Source organism: Daphnia pulicaria, chromosome 4, assembly GCF_021234035.1.
Source record: "Daphnia pulicaria isolate SC F1-1A chromosome 4, SC_F0-13Bv2, whole genome shotgun sequence".
Classification (NCBI taxonomy): domain Eukaryota; kingdom Metazoa; phylum Arthropoda; class Branchiopoda; order Diplostraca; family Daphniidae; genus Daphnia; species Daphnia pulicaria.
In genome coordinates, this window is record NC_060916.1 from 18,431,145 (window position 1) to 18,448,434 (window position 17,290).

General features: G+C 38.0%; 5 protein-coding genes and 1 long non-coding RNA gene across 11 annotated transcripts; 3 read left to right on the forward strand and 3 right to left on the reverse strand.

Annotated features, from left to right (window-relative positions):
- Window positions 1-912: 912 nt before the first annotated feature.
- Window positions 913-2,813, forward strand: LOC124338643. Of its 2 annotated transcripts, none has more exons than XM_046792785.1 (4): window positions 913-1,035; window positions 1,105-1,232; window positions 1,328-2,193; window positions 2,259-2,813. In XM_046792785.1, exons 1-4 carry the CDS (start codon window positions 1,009-1,011, stop codon window positions 2,750-2,752), a joined length of 1,515 nt encoding a protein of 504 aa, XP_046648741.1. In that variant the 5' UTR covers window positions 913-1,008; the 3' UTR covers window positions 2,753-2,813. The 2 variants fall into 2 exon arrangements, with proteins under 2 accessions (XP_046648741.1, XP_046648742.1); XM_046792786.1 differs by having other exon boundaries at window positions 925-1,035; window positions 1,105-1,203.
- LOC124338641 (integrator complex subunit 10-like) lies at window positions 2,562-5,781 on the reverse strand. Of its 2 annotated transcripts, XR_006917920.1 has the most exons (13): window positions 5,516-5,781; window positions 5,369-5,436; window positions 5,167-5,294; window positions 4,977-5,092; window positions 4,694-4,906; window positions 4,517-4,629; window positions 4,269-4,444; window positions 3,748-4,181; window positions 3,552-3,659; window positions 3,143-3,480; window positions 2,782-2,960; window positions 2,663-2,708; window positions 2,562-2,603 (listed from the first exon to the last, which is right to left on the reverse strand). XR_006917920.1 is itself a non-coding variant. In XM_046792784.1 (12 exons), the coding sequence occupies exons 1-11, from the start codon at window positions 5,648-5,650 to the stop codon at window positions 2,798-2,800; spliced, it is 1,992 nt and encodes a 663-aa protein (XP_046648740.1). In that variant the 5' UTR covers window positions 5,651-5,781; the 3' UTR covers window positions 2,633-2,708; window positions 2,782-2,797. The 2 variants fall into 2 exon arrangements, 1 of the variants encoding a protein (XP_046648740.1); XM_046792784.1 differs by lacking the exon at window positions 2,562-2,603 and having other exon boundaries at window positions 2,633-2,708.
- Window positions 5,782-6,789: 1,008 nt separating this feature from the next.
- LOC124337501 (flightin-like) lies at window positions 6,790-8,378 on the reverse strand. 2 transcript variants are annotated; one of them, XM_046791512.1, is made up of 4 exons: window positions 8,218-8,378; window positions 7,649-7,881; window positions 7,528-7,550; window positions 6,790-7,358 (listed from the first exon to the last, which is right to left on the reverse strand). In XM_046791512.1, exons 2-4 carry the CDS (start codon window positions 7,869-7,871, stop codon window positions 7,122-7,124), a joined length of 483 nt encoding a protein of 160 aa, XP_046647468.1. In that variant the 5' UTR covers window positions 7,872-7,881; window positions 8,218-8,378; the 3' UTR covers window positions 6,790-7,121. The 2 variants fall into 2 exon arrangements, with proteins under 2 accessions (XP_046647468.1, XP_046647469.1); XM_046791513.1 differs by having other exon boundaries at window positions 7,649-7,885.
- A 1,048-nt stretch (window positions 8,379-9,426) lies between these two features.
- Window positions 9,427-11,976, reverse strand: LOC124337500. 2 transcript variants are annotated; one of them, XM_046791510.1, is made up of 5 exons: window positions 11,845-11,976; window positions 10,898-11,129; window positions 10,690-10,811; window positions 10,408-10,595; window positions 9,427-10,326 (listed from the first exon to the last, which is right to left on the reverse strand). In XM_046791510.1, the coding sequence occupies exons 2-5, from the start codon at window positions 11,119-11,121 to the stop codon at window positions 10,066-10,068; spliced, it is 795 nt and encodes a 264-aa protein (XP_046647466.1). In that variant the 5' UTR covers window positions 11,122-11,129; window positions 11,845-11,976; the 3' UTR covers window positions 9,427-10,065. The 2 variants fall into 2 exon arrangements, with proteins under 2 accessions (XP_046647466.1, XP_046647467.1); XM_046791511.1 differs by having other exon boundaries at window positions 10,898-11,126; window positions 11,845-11,975.
- Window positions 11,136-11,939, forward strand: LOC124337502. Its single transcript, XR_006917404.1, has 2 exons — window positions 11,136-11,629; window positions 11,683-11,939. It is a non-coding gene; the product is annotated as an uncharacterized LOC124337502 (long non-coding RNA).
- A 2,288-nt stretch (window positions 11,977-14,264) lies between the features above and the next one.
- On the forward strand, window positions 14,265-17,005 carry LOC124337499 (plasmanylethanolamine desaturase-like). Of its 2 annotated transcripts, none has more exons than XM_046791508.1 (5): window positions 14,265-14,779; window positions 15,018-15,058; window positions 15,126-15,155; window positions 16,169-16,387; window positions 16,452-17,005. In XM_046791508.1, exons 1-5 carry the CDS (start codon window positions 14,602-14,604, stop codon window positions 16,710-16,712), a joined length of 729 nt encoding a protein of 242 aa, XP_046647464.1. In that variant the 5' UTR covers window positions 14,265-14,601; the 3' UTR covers window positions 16,713-17,005. The 2 variants fall into 2 exon arrangements, with proteins under 2 accessions (XP_046647464.1, XP_046647463.1); XM_046791507.1 differs by having other exon boundaries at window positions 14,267-14,779; window positions 14,877-15,058.
- The last annotated feature ends 285 nt before the right edge of the window (window positions 17,006-17,290 follow it).

Consider the following 17,290-nt stretch of genomic DNA (forward strand, 5'->3'; position numbering starts at 1 on the left):
TGGACGTATTATCAAGGTGATATTCATTCAACAGAAATACAAGATAAATGTGGTTGTGTTAAGTCTTCCTGAGTCTCTTAGTCGGAGAGATGTATCGCACCATTGCTGTCTAAACGACCCGGTGCGTAGGGATGTTGTCAAATGAGGGAGGCCAGGGTAGCGCGCATTCACGACACGCTGCAGAGAAGCTGATCCTAGGCTAGCTGAATAAAATGCTAATCTAAACTAATGAAGATGTGGTAAATCTCCTCTATTTGCTCCTGGATGGATTGGGATTGAGTTCCAATCATGGCAACAAAGATATGATGTTTGCAGTTATGAAAACCATTGTCAAACGCTTGGAAATCCTGATCAAAATGGATGTTGATCGTGCTGATCATACTAAAAAAGTGAAAAAATTTGTAGTTATCATTGAAGCTTTCAATACTCAAAGTCAATGTCAGTTAACTAAGGAGCAGTATGACTATGAGGATATGTTTGGAGACACAAGGAGATTGATTGAGTTACTGTAAAACCCAGTAGTATGCGGTTATCGTTAGAGAAATAGATATATTGATGAAATTTATGTAAAACCGTTTTAATTCTGCTGATAATAAATCTCTGATTTATTTTTTCATTCTTGATATTGTCATTTCAAATTATTTAGACAACTTTTCTGTGTTGTCGGTTTATATTTACTAAGTAAGAAAGATTACATAAAATATAGAATGGTATGGATAATTTTATCAACTAAATATTTAGCATTTTTTTTTTTTTTACTTATGAGGATCAAATAATTTCCACAAACACTACGGCAGTCGACTTGACTTGGGAATGAAACATCCTATGTAATCGTAAATATCCTTATAATCGATTTGTCTATGGTTCCGCATAGTGATGAACACACCCGCTTGGTGCGCTCTGCTACTTTTTAAGTCCCAGATACGACATCAGGCAATGCTGTTTTAGACTTTTAATTTTGCTCAGATTCAATTTGGTTTAACCGTCATTGATCAAAGTGTTACAGTAATGGATAGAGAAAACAGGAGAAATTCGGTAATATTTAATGTATTTTCGTATTGATCTATTTATTGCTGAAATTCCATTTTGTTCTTTTGTGCTAAGATTTTAAAGCCGGCTGTAAATCAACAATCAGTTTTTGAATATGAAGAAGAACAAACAGAAACCTTTACATGTTATCGACAGAAATCCTTTAGAAAGCGAGTAAGTTTTGCTGGTAGGGATGAAGTAAAGTAAGTATATAATGTTTCATTTAAAACCTTATGAGCAGCTGAAATCCAAAACTTATTTTAACAAACTTGATAATAAAAATATTGTACTTCTATAGAGAATTCCAAGTTCATGAAGTTTTGACCATTGATAAATTGGAGAAAGCATTGAACAAACTTCAGGATGAAACACTGCTTTCAAACATAGATGCATCTGGTTGGGATTGCGAAAAGGAAAACATTCTACAACAAACAGAAAAAAAGACTGAATTCTTAAGTCAATGTGATGATATGGAAATTACAAGTATAACCACTGTTGAAATTGGCCAAAACGGCAGTGTTGTTCAAGAAATTGAAATGGAGGTATCAGCATCTTCCCTTGCCCCACTGCATGATGTAACAGTGGTAGAAGACTGTGTCACTCAAGAAGAATCAGCAACTTCCTCAAGAATGATTGTAAACAAAGATAACTTTGCTTCCGTGAAAGATCTCGGCAATGAAACTTCAATTCAAGAAATGGAAATGTCAGCCGTTCAGGAAGAAACTAGTTGTGCATCCTTAAGTGAAAAGTTTGTTCAACCAATGGAAGTGTCCCAGGAGTTCAGGGGGGTGGCAGTTGAAGATTCAAGCCCTTGCCCCTCCATCATCTTAGAAGTAGAAACTGTTAAAGTTGCTACAATAGGCAACCAAATTATTGAACTGGAAAGCAGCAGCACTCAGAAGAAATTTACTTGTGTCCATCAAGAATCTGTTGATGAAATTAAAGAAACTGCAGTCATCTATCCAGATTTCAGTTCAGAAGAGTTTGGTGAATTTATCTTGCTTGCCAAAAAGTTGAATTGGAAAATTGAATTATTTGAGAGTTTGTTGGTCCTATCAAAGGTGAAAAATTACCTTGTCTTAAAATTCAAACTGGATTGTGAATATAACCACCAAAAAGTTAAACATTACAACATTGAGGATATTGATATTGACACTAGGAAAGGTTGGAAAAACATATTTTAAGTCGTTCTTTTAATTGTGTTTTAACATTTATTTGTTGTTGATTAGACGTGAAAGATAAATGGACCAGACTGGGATTGGTGATCCTAGAAAATTCGTTAGAAAATAGCAATCTTAAAGAAATATGTTTGACCACACAAGATTTACCGAAGTTGATGCACATCATTGAAGAGTACACTCGCATATTTCTTGATTTTGCCACGGAAGATTCTCCGAAATTTGAGTCATTGGCTAACCCACGATCAATCAAATTTGACACGGATTATTCGAAATTTAACTTGACATTTGAATTATCCAATTTAGAGAATCTCTCCTGGTTACGCATTTCCTTAAATCTAACTTCTGTTTTTCCTTTGTCAGCAAAAGATGTAATAATTGAAAGTATTTTGGGAACTGTTAACAAAACCGAATTAACAAACATGATCTTTAACATAAGACCAAGTAGTCTTTACTTGACTCGCATTGCTGAATGTATTGAAGACTTCCTGAAATTCCGTTCTACAAACAACAAACACAAAATATTGAACCGTGCACGTGAATGAAATTATATTATGTAACTGCATTATCTTACTTTTTTCCTGATAAATTCAAACTTTCATTGCCTGTAGTATGTTTTCTCTTTCGCGGATCATGAATCGTATCATAAGGTTTTGAATATTTTCTGGACTTCGTCCCATCTGGCGTTTCATAGCTGAACGAAAGTCCTCTCGTGCGCCCAAGTCACCTCTTCGAGTAGTCATTCTCCTTTGCCTGTAAGAACAATAAAATAATCAACGGTAAATCTAAGGAAAATGTTGCCAGGCAATACAGTCCTAAAGCAAAGTTAAATTGAGATGGAAGAATTGTGGAAAACAAATTTGTTATTTTCCCAACATTCAATCAGTAATATATCAATCAGTCCCAATAACCAATGAGTAGGGTAATTTACTTACGTAGCTAACTGTGCAGCAGAAGGAGGAAAGATATCAACGTTAATGGCTCCTCCTTGATCCGTAACTAGATAAGCTATTTCTTCCAGAATATCAACTTGGATAACATAGGAAGAAAACAGTTGATATGTAAATTGACCCTGACGTCGAATTTTTTCTAAACTTTCTTCTAGAAGATTTGAATTGTTTGGCCAGTCATATTGAAGTAGAACAATTAGATGTCCTACAGCCAAATCGGAATTTCCATTCTTAAAAGCACGATCCTGGAGGCAAGCCAGCAAAACACTTACGGAATATTGAACGATTTCTGTCCGGTTTAAGGCCATAAAATGTAAGGGAGGCTGTTAAAGCAAGAAATAAATTGAAGAAAATTACAATACTGAAAGAAGAAATTCCTAAGGAAAAAAGTAACCTTTCCAATGGGACTGGAAAAGCATGGAATCGTAAACGATGTTGGTAAATCACTGCCACCTTCTAATGGCAAGTTAGCAACAGCGTGCAATATTTGTTCTGTGGCTGCCTAAATAAAGGTTAAATAGGAAACATTGTGATATAAATGTGGTTTTAATTTAAATGTTTTGGGGGTAATAAACCAAATGTCGACTTACTATATGGTTTCCCAAGCCGAAAAAAATCCCTGAAGATTTTAAAAGAAACGATTGGGGATTAAGAACGGTTGAACCCACAGACTGCAACTTGGTTAACGCTTCTGCGTAAAGCCCTTGATGCAAATAAACATCGGCAATGAAATTTGGCAACCAAAGCCATGACTCTGTTCGAAGATGCAGGCAAATTTTTGAAAACTCATTCCGAAGTTCTTCCGTTTGTTGAAGCAGTTCCCAGCAACTGACAGCAGTTAAAAAACTCGATAACAAAGTGGTTGCTGTCGGTGTTGGGCAGCTTTTTGTTACAGTCACATTCAACGTGGAATGCGATGCAGAATTTTCTTCCTTGCGACGTTTCAAAGCAGATTCAAGACCACTATCGACGCTTGGAAGAAATGCACGAACAAGTAATAGTTGAGTAGTTTCCATTTTGTTTCCTATAACAAAAAAGTGCTCAAGATAAAATAATCCCCATCTTCTTTGTCACTATGGTTCAGCGTTACAGCGTTAGAGCTCAATTTTACCTTGATTTGGAATTTGAAAACACGCAGGATCTATTTTCCTCATGTATTCATATAAAGATTCCACTAGAAGAACTGTAGTACAATATAATAACTGCCGGAAGTTTGGACTGTCTTCATCACCAAGAGGAGTTGAGCGAAAAAACGCCCATAGATTTTGACACATTAATTCCCGATTCCTGTTTGTGATATGAAGGAAAAATTATAATTGTTAGTTCTACGCCACAGAAATTAAACGAAATTAAACATACTCGATACTAAACATCGAACTAAGTTCCCATCCGAGTTTGCGCCCCATGGCAAACATTATTTTAAATAGATTGGTCCATGCCTCTTCTGTTTTTAGCTCAGATCCTTCCACACCCTGTAAAAATCCGCTTCTGGTAAAATTACAAATAAAAAATTTAAATCATTATGTAACCCATTACCTGAATTAATGGAGATCCACTAGCAAACCAATTTACATAGAATTCAATTGATTTCAAAATGAGTCTATATAGTTGTTTCTGAGGGACATCAATTGTTCTGGAACCAAGCAGTGTTGGGAGTAAATCTACGACTAGCAATTTCCTGAAGCAATTAACTGGAGTTTGATAGTGACTGTGCTTTTCTGTTGTCAGCAAAGTATCCACTAATTTTTTCTGTACCATAAGATAAAAATAAATTTTGAAAAATAATTAAATACCCCTTAGAGAACTAATTAAAGCTTACACCATGTGTGTCAACAAACTGTGGAAGCCTAGCCAATAAAACCAACATTAATCTGCAATGTTCTATTGTATCTTCTGCCCTCTCTGCCATAGAAAGCAATAGCTGATGTTGTACTTCTATTTAAAAAATTATTATTTCTGTTATTAATAAGGAAGAATAGAAAAATATTGTGAAAAACAAACCAGTTCACCTGTAAGCATGTGAGAAAATAAATCTCTATAAAAACGTGAGGATTCATTAGCATCAACTTTCTGAAGAGCTGATGTAATTTCCTGCACTTCCTCCCATAATTCCACTTCATTTGGAAAATCAAAGAATCTACAGGAAATTACAGGAAATTTGTGTTAAATTAGATTCTGGTTCAAAGAAAACAATTTATCTCGCAAACTTACAAACTAGAAAAGTATCTTGCTGCTTCTTTAGGATTGTTTGCAGATTTTTGAGTGGTATACGCTTCTAGCTGGAATAAACAGGAATTTAAAATATACCAAGGAACAAGGATGTTGCAGTGTAGTGTTATAATTGTCAAATAACCATACCTGAACAGCAAAATTTCGCGGGAATAATGTTTTTGCGGTAATCATCCAAGCTTTAGCTGTGGCAGCATCCAGTTTTTGACTACTTTTGGTTCGATAAATCACATATTCTTCGTCTGAAAGCTGATTTTCTTGCATTTCGTCAAAACTACTATTGATTACCACTCTTGTTAATTCAATTTATTGGAATGAAACCGTGATTGACTCGCAGTCGCAAAAGACACAAAGCAGACAACAAATGTTCGAATCTGTTTGTTTGGACTCGGGCTGGTTAGTGCTTTCTCGGGCCGCCACGAGTCACCAGTCACCACACCATCACGACCAATGCACGAGAGAGTGCTTGATTCGTAGTATACTTCCAAATCTACTTCTTCGTCTATGGTTCCGGATCAGAATAGACCTTTTTTATAGTACGAATCGAGCACGAGCACATTCTCTTGCGTCAAGGTCGGACAGCTAATTAACGATGTAATTTCCCAAAAGATTCAGCTGCTTCGGATTCACCCCTACTAACCCCATTTATAAAAGGAAATTCATCTATTTACGCTATTTACACTCTAGTATTACATATGGTTTTTTAATGCCGTTATAACCTATGGCATGAGGAGCTACAGCCAGGACTAAAGCGGCTCTAGCGGCCAGTTGGAGATAATATGCGGCGCTTTTTTGAAAAATTTGAACTTTTGATTGACTACCCTTTATGGAGCCACACTCGAGATCTGTCTCTACTACTCTACAACTTTCGAATCAAGTTACTTAAATGGAAAATAAAATAAAAACTATACAATGCAAAAGAACCGAAAAGAACACGCTATAATGGACGGTGAGTTCTGCAATGAAGTTGTGCAGTTTCTCCCTTGTCTGTGATCCAATCTAAGCTCGATTTTAGTCAACAGTGTTAATTATACTCAAAGAGTCACGCTGAAACAACTGCTTTTTGCTTCTGCCGTAAAGAGAACATGGGCCCCGTACTTGCGCCAAGATCCTTGTTCCTTGGCATAGCATAGTTTGAGCCACCTATAGCATCAGGCAAGTGTTTTGGCAAGGCCGCAAGTTTCGGACAAAAATACATATTGAGATCTTTCAATAGGGCGCTTCGTTATACCCGCGTGACGTCAAGAATGGGTCAGTTGCATCTTTTCTTTTCCCAACAGGATATGTGTACTTGATACTAGAGAGTAGCGCCATTGGGAAAACAGGGAAGGCGATAGCCGCGACCCCAAACAGTTTCGCGTGAAATGTGGACGGTGAACGAAATAAATAAACGAATTCAACGCAACGGTCAAACTATTGATTTTCTGTTTTGATTTGCCAACAGCCATACACACATTTCCAAAATCAAGAGTTCTTTTCAGATGTTTGCTTTGTCGTTGTTGAAAGCCAATGGAAGGCGGATCATAGTTGACTACCAATAGGGAAGGAGAGAAACAAGCAGTAGAAAACTGGGAGAAACAGAAGAGATGAATTACATCAGAACAAAGAGGGCCCGACGAGTACAGTATTAAGAATAAATAATAATGATTCGTCGTTGACTATCAGGCTGCCTTTCTGTTTTTTTTTTTTTGTTTTTGTTTTTCGTGTTTTTCGTGTGTTTTTCGGGTTTTGTTTTTTAGTAGGTTAGACTGGCAGTAACTTTGCGAGTGTAAGTCCTGGCATGAACTGTGTAAGAGTTGACGGTGTTTCGGATGCTATGAAGCAATTGCGCATCTTGATCTTTATCCTTGTTACGGGCGGCAGCTTCACGCTTCTCAGAGTACGTCTTCAAAGCTCGCTCAGCCCAGTTAAGTGCCTTGGGAGGTGCTGGCTTGCATCCGCTACTTCGCTCGTCCAGATAGTCGATCATCCCCTACACAGTGAATAACAGGAGTCAGTACAACGCCAATCGAAATGGATGGTTAGTTGCCTTGTGACCGCTATGCATGTTAGGCTGAGGGACATAGTATTTACAGTATACACATCAAAGTCTTTGAGGGTCACCAACTGTTTACATTCTGAAAATGGAGTCGTGTTTTTACCTTGTAATAGTTGGAGCCGTAGTCTACGAGTAAACAAAGAGCGTCACGTACCGAAAATAAAAATAACTTTGGGTTATCAAACTGCGGTATTAGTCTGTTAGTATTAAGCAGGAAAACGCACCGTAATTGTACTCGTAGAGATGCGACTTGGGCCTCTTCCAGTATATCGACACCCGCTTTTTGCGCTTCTCGACTTCGACGGGGATGTTGGGCTGGATTTCGGCAGCGGGAGCTTGCTCACCTTCCGCAACGTTCGCTTCCGTCGAACCGGCCAAGGCATCAGCACCTTCCTCCACTGGAGTGAAAGTGTCACCGCCTTCCAAATCGGGCATCTCGTACGACATTCTTTACTACCTTACTAACCATAGAACCGTGTCAACAGGAATAAAATTGCCTTTCTCTCATTTTCCTCGACATTTTATATTGCCTTCCAAACTGTTATTTTTTTTTTAATTTTATTAGCTCAATTTTTTAATGGTAAATTTAATTAATTAATCAATTTTGAAATGTGGCGATTAAGAGAATTTTTTTTTTAACTTGTAATGCAAAAAATTATGGCTTAATAATCGAATTGCTCTGATCAAAAACAAAAATAAGTGATTATTGTGCTGTGCAACAGGTAGAATTAGTTGTTGGAAAGCAATAAGGAGGAACGAGGAAATAGAAAAAAATAAAATGCTGAAAACGGACCTGATTGATGAACTCGGAAGCTCGTTAATCTTTGTTACAAATGATACTATAATCCGGTCGTGCGGGTGCCAATAGGAGCCGAAGAAGCACCTTGTTCAGAGTCTAGCAGTAGGACAACGACTGCGTTCTCGTCCCTTATCAAACACTCACCATCACCAGCAAGAGAATAAACCACAGCACTTACAAATATGGGCTCGTGCTATTTTTCCCGGCTCTCTTGGCCTCACGCGGGAGTTTTTTTTTTCTTTTCCTTTTAATTCTCCTCCCCGTTGGATGCTGTTCCAAAGACACCCTGCCCTGCCCTCCCCCTTTCCACCATCTTTCTCTATGGTTTCTGTTTCTTTCCAAAATGGATTCCTTCTCCAGTATTCTCTGTCAGCGAGCCAATACTGTATACCTACGTCTATCTTTCAAGTGAGTTTTGGCTTCGCTTGAGCTTTTCGATTTATTTAGCCTCGCACCGCTCACAGCGCCAACCTTCCGATTGAAAATATCCCAAGGGCAGCCCCGGCCTGATGGTCTTTATTGTCCATTCAGCAATTCTTTTCGTCAATACAATGCAACGAATAAGCTGTCACCTGCTGCTGATGCCTCTTTATATTCCGCTTCCATTTGATTTGAAGAAAAGACCTGCGATGATGGTATAGTCCCAGTCCCAGCACTGTTGAGTTACCAGTTAGTTAGTGTACTAGTTTCAATCCGTTAACGCCCCGGAGATAATACGGTGCTCGTGGTCTAGTTGGAACCCGACTGCAAATTGTTGGCATTTTCAACACAAACATGTGTATCAGCATGGCTGGATTTACACGGATTCGTTTGCAATTTCCAGTTCCCAAAATACCTGCTTGTACCCGCAAAGTGAAGTGAAGCAGGATTTCCACGCAATTGTTTCAACAATTGATTTAATCATTTGATTGTGCAACAGTCGGTGGATGCTGCAAATAACTCTTTTGATTTTCTGCTGCTGCTGCTCAACACCGAAATACAGTTAGGGAAACTGCCCGGGGAACGGCAGTTAAATTATTGGCCGCAACACAATTATATTTAGTTCATTTTCTAGTCCAATTGAATGTGAATCTTTTAAAATGGTAAGGAATTCAGAAATTCACATCCCACATATCTTTATTTATAATTGTATTTATACGTACTGTATCTAGTGTTGATTGAAATGAATCCATGTATAATACCGTCAGTAATATAGATTTAAGATTTCTGATTGGGCTGTATATTTGAAAACACATAAAGCTTTTACACAATGAGAGGACGTGTGGGTGTTTGTTTATGGCTGAAAGAAGTGAATTGAACAGGATAGAGACAGAGAGGCATCATCGTAAAAATCCCAACTAAGAAATCATTCTTAGTTGGGCAGAATAAGATTGCACCCCTTCGACACTGGACGATTCAAGCAGGATCTGAGAGTCACACGCATACGACACACTCTTGAATTAATTAAATTTAGCAGACTACAGACATTCAATAAAAACCGCCATTGTGCCGGTGACACGTCCGTGATACGATCTGATGAGCAGACATATGTGCAGCAGCAACAAAAGTGTTTAATATATTTGCAAGTACATCTGCCTGTGTGTGGATGAGTCTATAAATGCATGTATAGGTTGATTGCCAATCCTAGGTTCTACAATATCTACAGCAGTTGGATATAAACATAGCGTGGTATCAGGGTACGGTAAATACTGCAAATCGTTGAGACGCAAAAACATGTGGTGCGCGCTGTCCTTGAAGGGATTTGTGCTTTTCACGGTGGATGCTGCCGTCGTCGTTGTAATAAGATGTTTTCATATGAAGGGACCAACATTTGATTCGTGCTGACGTCCTTTTTTCATTTCATTAATAGCGCGTCGTTTCCGTGGTCATGGTCGTTTTCACACTGCGCTTCTTGACGTTCATTGATGTCGAGGAGGATGACGAGAGCTGCGAGTTCATCGACGAGGTCAGAGCCAAATCGTCGATGGCTGATGCCCTGGCGCGGCTCGAAGCGTATTTCTCTAGTCCGCTGTCGATTTTCTCCAGTTCGCTGTCAAGATCTCGCAGCATGTTGCGGCGCTTGGTCAGCGAGTCTTGAATGCTGGAACTGCGATCGGCCATATCCTAGGAGATTCGGGAAAAAATCATCAAAACTTTGGCATTTTAGCGGCTATATAAAAGGACACAACAAGTTGATTTAATTACTTTTGAAAAGAAAGAATCGTTGGTAAGATCTTGAACATCGGAGGGGAGTGGTCTGCGTTTACTTCTGATCTCTGCCAAGGCATCGTCAAAGAATTTGTCTCCTGATTTCATGCATCCGGCACTTTCCAGAATCTGATCCGATACCGACGGTAAATTCATACGTGGCCGGTGACGTCCGAGAAAATCGTCTGCACCATACAATTAGCAGAATTCACCAATTATTTCTAAGTTCACGTTGTTCGCTATCAGATTATTTTTCGTGAATTGTTACAGTAACTTTACCATCGTCGGCAAGGTAGTCTTTGTACGAATCTCCAGATGGAGCGGATGGGGCGGATGGCCTCCTGCTAGACGGGCCATCTCCAGCTCCACCACGAGAGTTAGCCGGTGAGTAGTCAGACGAGCTGTGTCAAAAACGAAAAAGCCGGCGTACATATTGTTAGTAAATGGATGGCGAGAAAAAAGGACCTATTATATTCATGAAACTGACACATAATTCGCTGGTTTTGATCTTCCGTAAAGAGGATCCTCTGCAAGTCTTTCAGCAAAGGACATGGGTCCCGGTGAGTCGGACGACACGCCGGCACTCTTTTTGTCCAAATGCCGGATCATTGGCTGGTAATAGTGCTGTCCAACGTCATAGTTGTAGTCGTAGACTTTGGTAGGGGGTCGCTTCCAGTTGGAGCCAACTCTGACTCGGGGTTTGTCCGACATGATATCTGCTGTTTCAATCAATCAAGTTAAATTTAGGCGCTTCACCCCGTAATAACAAGATAGTCTGAGTGAGCATCTTTGTCTGATTACAGTGTGAGTAATTTCAAACCCGTCAACAGGACCTTGTAGGGGTGTCAATCAAACGCCAGCAGACATTTAACAAGCTATGTTTAAAAACAGACTTGCACCTCCTTTGGCCTTGTTGATGGCGACCAGAGTACCAGAGCGAACACACAGAATCAGACAGGAATGCAAACAGTGCCAGCAGCTTTCTTACGAATCTATTTTTATCGCTATCCCTATACTATATCTGCCGATAAGTTACGGCAAGCACAGAGGGCTCTTCACTTCAAATCTGGTTTAGTCACCCACACTACTAAACCAGTGATCCCTTTGGAGATTCAAACTTCAGTCGACGATAGTCTACCCGCATTATGTATTGTCTGCTTACTGGTTAGCACCCTATATCATGCGACGGAATTGTTTTGCTTCGTCGCAAATTCACCAGGTTAATCACAGACTTTTCTAAATTACGCTAATTAAAGTTAGCCTTTTTTATAGGTATCTACGACATGAAACAATATACGCCGAATAAGCGCTTTTAACCAGAGTAATTAAAGTGTAATTTAAACCAGTTTTAAACTTGTCAAAGTCAATAAATGAATATATCAGAATACACCCACGAAGGGAATTTAAGCAAATGATAGGTACGTATTGTCTAACCTGTTGTCTTTGGTATTATCTCTGCGGTGCAAACGGAGGCAGTCAATTGATCTGAGAGTCAGGCGGTCGGAGTCTCTGATGGAACGATCTTCTTGTGATCCTCGACCAAGTTGGACTAGTGCTCCGGAAACATTTTCTCTGACCATTATCTTCCTCAAAGTCTAATTATAGTCCGTGGACCTCTCTTGCCGTCACGACGCCCTCATTCTCTTACTTCTTGTTGCAGCAGAATTCTTTCTGGCTGTTGGTTATTCATTTCCCCGTCGAAGTCAACACAAAGAAGCCCGATTGGTAGCTCACAGCAGTTGTTTCAGAAAAACCAGGTCAACTATGTGTGACCGACTTTTCAACAGACGGGACTGCTGTCCAATCCCATCAGTTTATTTCGCTCGCGTCGCAGTCATATATATGCACCACACATTGAAGTTCCCGCCAGATTATTTTTGTGACAGTGATCTAGTAGCCTATACATTTAGTCCCAATGATTCAAGAATTTATCGCAGCACTAGGATATCAAATATAATCTTCATTTACTTTGAATTTTGCACTGCGTTTCGCGCTATTTTACCAAAAATTTTTACCCATTACCGAATATTGCGTTCATGTATTAGCTTATCGAAGCGCAATGTTGAATAAAGAAGGATTTAAACGCTTCACCGAATTTTTAACTAAATAAAGCCTCCCCTCAGCTATGAGCGTAAAACATTCAAATCGTTAATAATGTAAAGTATACCGGTACATAAAAATTACCCAAGCTGGATGAAAGTTTGTAAGTTCGCTGATGAGAATTAAGGACTTACTCGAAAACTCGAAAATAATTATTAGCGTTGCCTAAATTCAAAGGAAAATATCGTCAACATTATCTATAAATCTAAAAATCAAGTCAGATCAGATCATTTTTTTTTAAGAACTGTAAATCGTCCCAAAATTATTTAAAACCAACCGACATTTTTCCCAATTTTTTAAATAATTTGTTCACGAATTTGTAGCACCTTAAATTTCCCAGAGTGCTTATTTATTGCTTATATATGCAATCCGCTTCGTAATATTCAAAAATGTATTAAGCGGACAAGCAATTATTTCACGTTTAGGTTGAAGTACGAGCAGCTACATCTCAGTGTTTTTTTTTGTCGTACAGACCTATTTCATCTAAATTGATAGTGATCCATTATTTATCCCTTTTAACCAGACAATATTTTGGTCACGGACCCACGGTTTTTGCCACTTAATTAAGCTCCAAGTTTTCAAATAGACTACACATTTGCTGTTAGTAGATGAGGACGACTTTTTTATTTATAATAAATAAGTTAATTTTGAATAAACGATAAAATTGATTATATGATGCTGATTTACTATGCTAATTTATTAATTACATGAGATATATAATGGGGTAAATGGGCTATTTTTTTATTATTTTTTAATAAATTTTATTAGTACAGTAATATCGGTAGTATAGATTTTTATAGTTTTGGGCTTTTATTGAAAGCCCCAAGGCTCAAGCTTCCAAGACGCAGATAACCAGTATCATATCAATTCATTAAATAAATAAATAAAATAAAACTAAAAACATACAATGAAATCAAGTCGAATATGACATAAAAAAGTTCAGCCATTGACATATATTTAATATTTTGTTCGTAGTCTAATTTATGCATACGGAATTAAAAATTACCTAAAAAATTGCCGCTAGGTATCGCTGCCTACTACACATGTTGTTGTGACTAGGAAATGCTATGAGTGTAGACATCAATGATTGTTGTTGGCTTTGTCCTTGTCTTACATATCCAGCCAGAGATGAGATCGACCTAAAAATGCCCTAACCGCTGTTTCTGCAGTCATAGAATCCCGGTAGAACCACTCGTATGGCATTCCTTTCCGTTGCCCTTATCCCGAAAGCGTTATCGTGATTCGTGACGAGTACCTGCCAGCGCCGCAGCGAGTGTGTTTGAAATTTTTCGTATTTTCATGGCCCAATGGACAATGGAAATGTGATGCAATGGGCGTAGTCTTGCTTGTAAATACTTATTATTGCCACGACGCCAGACTGCATATCACGCACCCATCACGGTCTGCCGATTGATCACCGATCAACAGTAATCGCGGATGGAGCGCTCATACTAAAAAAAATCCAATTGTTATCGCCTATCGGGATCAGACCCATTTTTTTTAGATCAAGATTCGAAGCGTTCATTTACACCAAAGACTTTTTTTTATTTCGGAAATTTAAAAAAATCAAATTTCTGATATCCCGAAGTTGACTTGGTTGAAAAAGGTTTAAAATTTTTTCTTCAAACGAACGAGCAGTTTTAGTGCTTGCAGATACAAAATACAATAAAATAGGCTATGCTGTAGAGGTGTACTGCCTATTAGGTAACTTGTCGGTATATATCGATAGTTTGTACCTTTTCGATCTTCGATTGCAAAGGATAAGAAAACGTAGGAGTGGAGTGGACAAGCCATAGCTCTATGGCTGTGGTATCTCTATGGTATCTATATATCGCAGCGATCACAGTGTAAACATAAGGGGGGGGGAGGATGAGTGAGGCTGTCTTTTATTTAAATTATTTTCCCCTGGACAACACGTACAGTGTGCTGTTGTAAAAATTCAGTTTTCCATAGTACCTTATGTTAGATTTCCCTTTGCTTTTTGCGAATTTCACACCACCTTTCTTATATGTCCTTGGTGTTCGACTAAACACGCCCGTAAAGGTAAAGTGTAGTAGTCATTTCACTTGACTTGTCACCGTCCACACAGCTATGGCCTCGCCGGTTTTATCTGCTTCTTTTAGTGATTGTGATATATTAAAACGTTCGATGTTAGAGGATGATCCAAACTCCAACTCTTCCTTACCTTCTGAATTAGAAGACTTAAAAAATCCTCGTTGGGGGCCCTCCCACAAGGGTGCTCAAGAATTAGCTCAGCTTTACAGCAGAGGTAAAAATTTTGTCATTTTTTGTGTGCCAAGTGTGAGGTAATTCAGGTGAGGGTTTTAGATTTCTGATTAAGTTGTTGTTTGCTTTTTGTAACACAGGCAAAAGAATCCAAGAGATCCTTTCAGTAGTTGTTGCTGTTGCATTGATGGTGACTGATCTGTGTTATTTGATATATTACTTTCAACTTGAATCAATTGGTGTTATTCTACTTTCTGGATGTGCTGGTATTGTGTCAGCAGATTTTTCTTCTGGACTTCTTCATTGGGCTGCTGATACTTGGGTGATAACTGTGTAAAAATATTTTTCTTAGAAAAATCACCAGCCAACATAATTTTTTTCCCAAGTAGGGCTCTGTTGACCTTCCTGTTCTTGGAAAGGTATATAACTATTTCACATTATAACATTATTTTTTTAAATACTTTTTCTCGTCACTTGTTGCGATATTTTAAGACTAGTTCATTTAATCGATAAATAGTATAACTGTAGTTGAAATTTTTGTTATTTCAAACTTGCTGATGAAGCGTAATATTTGGTCATCGATCTTAGGCCCGCAGGATTTTAAATGAAACAGAACGGGTAGCTTCAATTTATTGATAGGTTATGGGTTTCTTTATAAATTGATGCCCTTACCAAACGCTAACGTATGTATCGCTACATGCGTGCTAGTTGTGTAGTCCGTAAAGAGTTGCTCGTGTCTTCGTGTGTAAGTAAGAAACACAGTAAAAAAAATTTATCGCCATAAAAATTTAGCCATTTCAAATCGTGATCAAAGTTGTTAGCAAATGTATGTGATTGACGACCCTACATTTAATTTAATATCCCGCAATTGACTCCCGATCCCGTACCTTACATACAATATACCTTACATCAACATTCCCTACAGAAATCAGAAAAAGGTCAAGAAATCGTCTGTCTCCAAAACCACTTAAAACCAATTATGGGCGAGGTTATAGTTAGGTTATGAAATGTTTAGACGCATATTTAGATGCTTGCGATAATTTTCTTATCTGTAGAGGACAGCAGTGCATGGTGCAGTATCTCCGCACTTTGAAGTTCATAAAAAGCGAGAATTTCATTTCATATTTTTTTACGAAATACTTCGCGCGTCATTATTGAGGACTATTCTCTCATTATTTTTCTCTCATAGAGCAGTATAACATCGAACCCCCCCCCCCCCAAAAAAAAAAAAAAAAAAAAAAAAATTGTATTAAATATTTTTAAACATTTTAATGTAGGCTACTTCATATTAAAAACATTGTGTATTCAATCCGATTGTTTGGTGTGGTAGTTTGTTTTCACATTTTTTCTTTAGAATTCGCATTCTTAGATAATAGATTCGCACCTGTTTTTCTGGCCTGTGTGTAGATTTTGTTTCCTTGTCTTTCCGCAGAATTTTATTAGACCTTTCCGAGAGCATCACATTGATCCGACAGCCATTACTCGCCACGATTTCATTGAAACAAACGGAGACAATTTTATGGTGATCATTTTGCCTTTAGGATACATGGCTTTCAATTTATCTTTCCATCCAGAAGATCAAATAATTCGTTCCTATGCTTGGTACTGTTACCTTTTCCTTTTTTCGATTTTTATTTCCGTGACCAATCAGGTTTGTTCTTATGATAAAAAAAGTCATTATGAAACATATCAATTGAACTATTGATCTCGTACAGATTCATAAGTGGTCACACATGTACTATGGACTTCCTAAATGGGTTCAGTACTTACAAAATGGTCACGTAATTCTACCACGTAAGCATCACCGCAAACATCACGTATCGCCTCACGAAACGTACTTCTGCATTACAACTGGATGGCTGAATTGGCCTTTGGAAATCGTGCAATTCTGGAAAGTACTCGAATATTTAATTGAAAGTGCCACTGGTCAAAAACCGCGTGCCGATGATTTCAAATGGGCTGAAAAAAGGAACTAATGAGAAATGTGTCGGCGTCAAGCGATGCAATTTCTAACTTTGTGAAACACGTATGTAAGCTTCAAATTTCAAACAGTATTGCTTGGTACAGCTCATTAGAATTTGCCTATATCTATACTTTGCACCATGCAGTGATTGATTCCTATTCATGGTGAGGCTTAATACCACATAAGATTTGATTTTATTTGTTGTGGTCTCTCTGCCAATAATTAACTCCTTAAATTGTGTATAAGGCGTCAAACCTTTAACAAGTACTTGAGATGTAAAATAATATACACTTTTTACAATAATCATATTTTTTACAAATTTATATCCTTGTGTTCCCAATACGCATTAACGTTCTTTCCGCTGCAATAGTTTTTCTAAAAATGTTTTCTTTACATTTTTGCTACACATTAAGTTTAAAAAATATCAGTTCATTCAACACGAGTTCACCGTTCACGACACGATCAACAATCCGCATGCAATTAACGGCAGGCCTTGATAAACTTTCTGAACAAACGTTTTCGGAAAATAAACTGTATGATTTGGACTTTGTTGTAAATTTTTTTTTTAATTTATTTTATTTCACCCTAAAA

Coding starts and splice junctions, on each gene's coding strand:
- LOC124338641 (XM_046792784.1), bottom strand. CDS start 5,650: ATGCAAGAAAATCAGCTTTCAGACGAAGAATATGTGATTTATCGAACC. Junction 5,295..5,368: donor GCAAGATACTTTTCTAGTTT/GTAAGTTTGCGA, acceptor AATTTCCTGTAG/ATTCTTTGATTTTCCAAATG. Junction 4,445..4,516: donor AGTTCGATGTTTAGTATCGA/GTATGTTTAATT, acceptor TATCACAAACAG/GAATCGGGAATTAATGTGTC.
- LOC124338643 (XM_046792785.1), top strand. CDS start 1,009: ATGGATAGAGAAAACAGGAGAAATTCG. Junction 1,036..1,104: donor GAGAAAACAGGAGAAATTCG/GTAATATTTAAT, acceptor TTTTGTGCTAAG/ATTTTAAAGCCGGCTGTAAA. Junction 2,194..2,258: donor TGATATTGACACTAGGAAAG/GTTGGAAAAACA, acceptor GTTGTTGATTAG/ACGTGAAAGATAAATGGACC.
- LOC124337499 (XM_046791507.1), top strand. CDS start 14,602: ATGGCCTCGCCGGTTTTATCTGCTTCTTTTAGTGATTGTGATATATTA. Junction 15,059..15,125: donor ATTGGGCTGCTGATACTTGG/GTGATAACTGTG, acceptor TTTCCCAAGTAG/GGCTCTGTTGACCTTCCTGT. Junction 16,388..16,451: donor TTATTTCCGTGACCAATCAG/GTTTGTTCTTAT, acceptor GATCTCGTACAG/ATTCATAAGTGGTCACACAT.
- LOC124337500 (XM_046791510.1), bottom strand. CDS start 11,121: ATGTCGGACAAACCCCGAGTCAGAGTTGGCTCCAACTGGAAGCGACCC. Junction 10,596..10,689: donor AGACTACCTTGCCGACGATG/GTAAAGTTACTG, acceptor TGTATGGTGCAG/ACGATTTTCTCGGACGTCAC. Junction 10,327..10,407: donor ACGATTCTTTCTTTTCAAAA/GTAATTAAATCA, acceptor CGAATCTCCTAG/GATATGGCCGATCGCAGTTC.
- LOC124337501 (XM_046791512.1), bottom strand. CDS start 7,871: ATGTCGTACGAGATGCCCGATTTGGAAGGCGGTGACACTTTCACTCCA. Junction 7,551..7,648: donor TCTCTACGAGTACAATTACG/GTGCGTTTTCCT, acceptor GTTTACTCGTAG/ACTACGGCTCCAACTATTAC. Junction 7,359..7,527: donor ACGGCTCCAACTATTACAAG/GTAAAAACACGA, acceptor TTCACTGTGTAG/GGGATGATCGACTATCTGGA.